At 38.7% G+C, this 4,991-nt stretch overlaps 1 protein-coding gene across 1 annotated transcript; it reads left to right on the top strand.

Annotated features, from left to right (window-relative positions):
- Nucleotides 1–3,792: 3,792 nt before the first annotated feature.
- Nucleotides 3,793–4,725, top strand: ora6 (olfactory receptor class A related 6; the record flags this gene model as incomplete). The annotated part of the gene is made up of 1 exon (XM_079363462.1): nt 3,793–4,725. The coding sequence occupies one exon, from the start codon at nt 3,793–3,795 to the stop codon at nt 4,723–4,725; it is 933 nt and encodes a 310-aa protein (XP_079219588.1).
- Nucleotides 4,726–4,991: the final 266 nt, after the last annotated feature.

Here is a 4,991-nt window from a genome sequence, read left to right on the forward strand (position 1 = left end):
GGTGGGTCGACCCCCCCCCCCCTCTCTGTGCCGTACAAAGTGGACAAGTCCTTCACATTTAAGTCTGTCCAGTCTTAAGATTAGGCTTCGCACTGTATAAAAAATAACACAACAACAGAAATAAAATCCTCACCCGACGTCTGCGATGAAGCATGTTATGGTAGCATGAGGGTTTTAAAGGGGTAGTCTAAGTATATCCAAGCTGAGCTGCTGGCGAAAGGTGCCTTTTTTTGTCTCCGGTAACTTTCCGGAGGGTGTGGAAGCACCTGGCTATAAACACACAGGACTCACAGTCAGATTGAGGCCAGGGAAACATCTTCCAATGGGCTTTCAGGGGCCACATGGCCAGAGTTGAGCCCAAGTTAAGTTTCACATTAATTGAAGACAATGGTGTAATTTTCATAGCCATTAACCTGTATGATCCCCAAAGCATGAGACAGGATTCAAGTAGGCTTGCTATTCACATAGACAGGAAATTGACATTGGCTTTTTGGTGGGCCTCAGAAGTTGTGCTTGCTAAACATCACATTTTCTGCAACATAAACATTCAGTGTAAACGTAAAGGGAAAGTGTAGAAAATAACAAATTATTTGACACATGGCTTGTGATAAACTCTGATGCCAAAACATGAAGTCTAACAAACTGCAGTTCCTCAGTTGTGCAATATATTGTCATTATCTAACAAAACTATCATTATCGTCAATATTATTTTATTGCTCAAATGTTCATGAATGAGCTGGTTCTTTAGCTTTTTCTTAAAGGTACAAATGGACTCTGCAGATTAAATGGAGTTGGCTAGTTCCTTCCACCACCGGTGAGCGACAGAGGAGAAGAGTCTAGTTTCAGGTGTGGGCAGCAGACACCTACAATGTTGTTGAGGTGCAAACGTCCTCTTACACATTCATTTGATTCTCATTTTACATAAGAGTATGATTTTATTTAAAATGTAACTATTTTTGTTTGTACACCTTTAAAACAATGGGTAAAATATACACTTAAGCTTATTCTAAATTTGTATTTAATTATGCTTTTTAACTAAAGCCCACTTTAATGACCTTGAACCTGATGATTATCAAAACAACTCGGCACACCTCAACACCACCTCTTTGTCCTCGTCTCACTTAGTACTTAGTTGTAGTCAACATTTGTAATATGATAAATGCCAACAGGTTACGTCTCTGAGAATTGTCTTTGTGTTATTATCTTGTATTTCAGTTAGATTCATGGAGCATATACCAACAAGGTTGTTTAAAACCATATACCAAACTATTAGATACATAACCATGGACAAGATAGTTTTAAATATAACTATTCCATCAAGCAATATAACTGTTAAACTACTGCCATGGCAGATTGATGGGCTATTTGTGTCTGATTGCTGCTTACTATTATTTAAATGACATGACGCTTATTACCTAAGGTGCCACAGCATGCTTAGATTGGACTTAAGAATTACAAGTAGCCATGTTTTCACGTTTAAATTGTAAAAAGCACGTTCAAGGTCTTCAAGCTTAGTTAAGAGAAGAAAAAATAAGAAAAAAACCCTCATATCCCATTTTGATTTATCTTATCAGGAAAAGCATATACAGTATGGTTCATTAATGACATTAGGCAAAATAAAAAAATCACTGATTTTATTATTTACTACTGTCCTTATCTGATTGTGACATGTTTCAGTCTCTGTATAAAAAAGAGAGTCAATTTTATGGATGCTTAGCGTCAAGTGTGTGCTTTAGTATTAAATACTGTCTGTTTTCTTTAAAAAGAGCCTCCATTGATACAATCAGTACATGTCGAACTCCCAAGTTATAAAAACTATAAATCCAGACAGACTCTGATAATTCATGCACAAAATCAACTTAATAAGTGATTTCCAGTCGTAAGTTTGTAAGTAAGTCAGTTTGAAGGTGTTTTACAATCCTATTAGATCGCTGCTGCAGGGTGCGTTAAGAACTGTTAAAAGAGGAGTGTTCAAAAATATGTGCTAATATCTTGAATAACATGCTGTGTATACATATATAACGTAACTGCACAGCTCTGCAGGATCCTTGTGCAGCAGGATTTAAATAATCCACATGTAGCTGCTGGTTGGTTCACACCTCTCATACACCCACTGTATCAATGTTGCATGACATTTCTGAGACTTTCAACAGGAGATAAAAGGTGCACACAAGATTGATGTAGCCCGCCTGTCAAAGCGGACCAGGATACTCAGGTCAGAAAGCATGAGCCAAGACCATGTTTTGTTGCTGTTGAGTTGCTCTTCCTAAGGATAATTTCAAATGCATGTGTTTCCATGCTAATGCCTACAATATTTTTTATCTTGCAATAAAAACCTGCAGTAGAGGTCAAGATAGTTTCGGACAATAAGTGTAGAATGTAGTTGGAGTTTTCCATAAAACTCAGTCCATTCAGTTTGAATACAAAATAAGCAAGACAACACACTGTGCCTGGTGGAAATCCCTATGTGTCTTTGTATTAGACTCAAAAAATAAATGTTATTGAGCTGGAGTTGCAATGAAAAACTCCATTGGACCTTATTTAAATGAAACAATAAAGAAACTGGGAAAAGTCATTGATTCGGCTCTTTGATTGGGGATGATTGGACGGAGAAAAGGGACTACAACTTCCTAAGCTGTCCAGGCACATTATGCAACCCTTAGTTTACCCATTTACTGCCAGAGTAGGCTTATCTTTAATTACACACGAACACACACACACACACACACACAAACACACAGTGGGATTCACAATTAAGCTGAATCAGGATGCAGGGCTTCGTTGAAGAGAACTCGTGTTAACTAGATGGTGCAGTAAAATTGGAAAAGAGGCAAGCAGGGACATGAACTGGTCCTATTGAACAACACAGTCCAGAATCCCCCTGTCCCATTATGTATTCCTCTGTTTGTCCACCACGAACACACACACACACATGCAGCCTCTCAAACATATATTTCTTATGATAACTCAATAGTTAACAATGTGTTTTTCAGTTTATTGTCAACATTAGCAACAAACACCATAAGAACCCAGTCTCAGATGCATGTACTAATTACTATTTTGTGTACTAATTTTCCCTGAAAACAGGAAGTTTTCTGCGAGTATGCCATGTTTAGATAGATGGCTGACTCTGTGAACCTTATAGAAGTTATAGAGCCTATGTTGCAGAAAATATTTCTTCTTTGAATGATAAAGATTCTCAAAATAAAGACTGTAAAATGGCCTATGAGGTTTCCTCTATTGTGGTTAAATGTAGAAACCACTGCTGAGTCTCTCAAGGTCAACACTCTGGCAAGAAAAGAGTAATGGTTTGCTTTCTCTGTATTTAGAAGTATAAAGAGGAACATTTTGGACAGTGAGCCTAAAATGTGTGAGAGCCTTCATTGATAGGAGGAGAAATATTACTTTAACTAATTGCTTCCTAAATGGGTAATGGTAAATACAAGGAAAGATGTTCAGTAGTTTTGTGTTAATAATTGAAAGTAGAAATACAGCTTGCCAAAAGTCAAGTGGTGAACCTAAATGAGCTCTAGCAGTGCTTTCAATCAGTCACATGTCGGTCTCAAGATGAATCTTTGTAAAGCTCAAAGGTAAAACTTTAATGATTCCCTCTTGTTTTTCTTTTCTCTGTAATGAGCAAAGCCAATCAGCAGTCGAGATTCCTGCCACCTTTGAGGATTTGATAACAGAAAGATTCCGGTCAGTCATGCAACATCAGACGACTTGGCTCCAAGTTGGACAGACATATCTTTGCCTGCTCGTCAGAAACTTTGTGTCATCTTACTTTATAGGATGCTCAGTATTTCTGCCAACCTCCTAAGAATCACAATCTTCATATCCTGCCTTGGATTTCTGGGTAATGTATTTCTCATTGTCTCCATCTTTCAGACCCAGCTGTCTCGAGTGAAATCCTTCGAGTTGTTTCTCTTAGGACTTGCTGTTGCCAACTTGGAGGAAATTGTCATTGTGAACATCTACAATATAATCATCCACCGGACTTCCACCACCACAACAGCCACTGGTACGTTATTGTGTCATTTGCTAAAGTTCCTGACTGTGTTTGGGGAAATTTCCAGCATCCTCTTCACTGTCCTCATCAGCATCTTCCGCTACCAGAAGTTAAGAGACGCAAACAAACGAGTCAATCTTTCAATTTTCCTGGACAACATCAGGTCAGCCCGGATGGTCAGCTGGGTTTGTGTGATGCTCTCCTTCTTACTGAGCGTTCCCGTTTTTGTCATCAGCCCTCATAGTCGTGCAGAAAACATCACAAGAAACAGCAGCGTCTGCCCTCCAGACTTCTTTCAATGCAATCAAATGGATTGTCCCGCTCTCAACCAATTCTTCAAATATCAGTTCCTCCTTACATGCAACCTGCTGCCTCTCATCATTGTGACAGTAACAGGCATTCTCATCATTATGGTGCTGCTGAAACAAAGGAGGATGGTGCAGCTGGTGGAGAGTGTGAGCGGGTCGAGTCATTTCAGCAGGAAGAGTACACATCTGAAGCTCCAGAGAAGCACCATCGCCGTGCTGGCAGCTATGGGACTGTTTCAGGTCGACTGGACTCTTTATCTGATCTTCCATCTGACTTTGGATCCAGTTGAGTTTTCTTCTTGGGCTGAAATGGAGTTCTTCATCTCCACTTCCTATTCATCCATCAGTCCCTACGTGTATGGGATAGGGAATAACCTCTTCAATCTCAAGCACTTAACAAAGAAGTAATCTACATGTTTCTTTAGTGCAGGCTTGTTAATAAAATATTGTGATTTGAGATTAAAAACCGGTAAGCAATAAACACGAGACATAGTTTGCCAATGAAACTGCTCCTTTATGTGATAAACTGTCAATGATGGTATGTTTGAGGTTTTGATATCTTTTGAACAGTGATCACATATTATAAAAATTACAAAAATTTTTCTTCAGAATTTTAGACCCTCCGATACATCGAATGTAAAATTGTTTTGTTTGCATACAATTTGATTTGGTAA

This window comes from Symphodus melops (assembly GCF_947650265.1).
Source record: "Symphodus melops genome assembly, chromosome: 1".
NCBI lineage: Eukaryota > Metazoa > Chordata > Actinopteri > Labriformes > Labridae > Symphodus > Symphodus melops.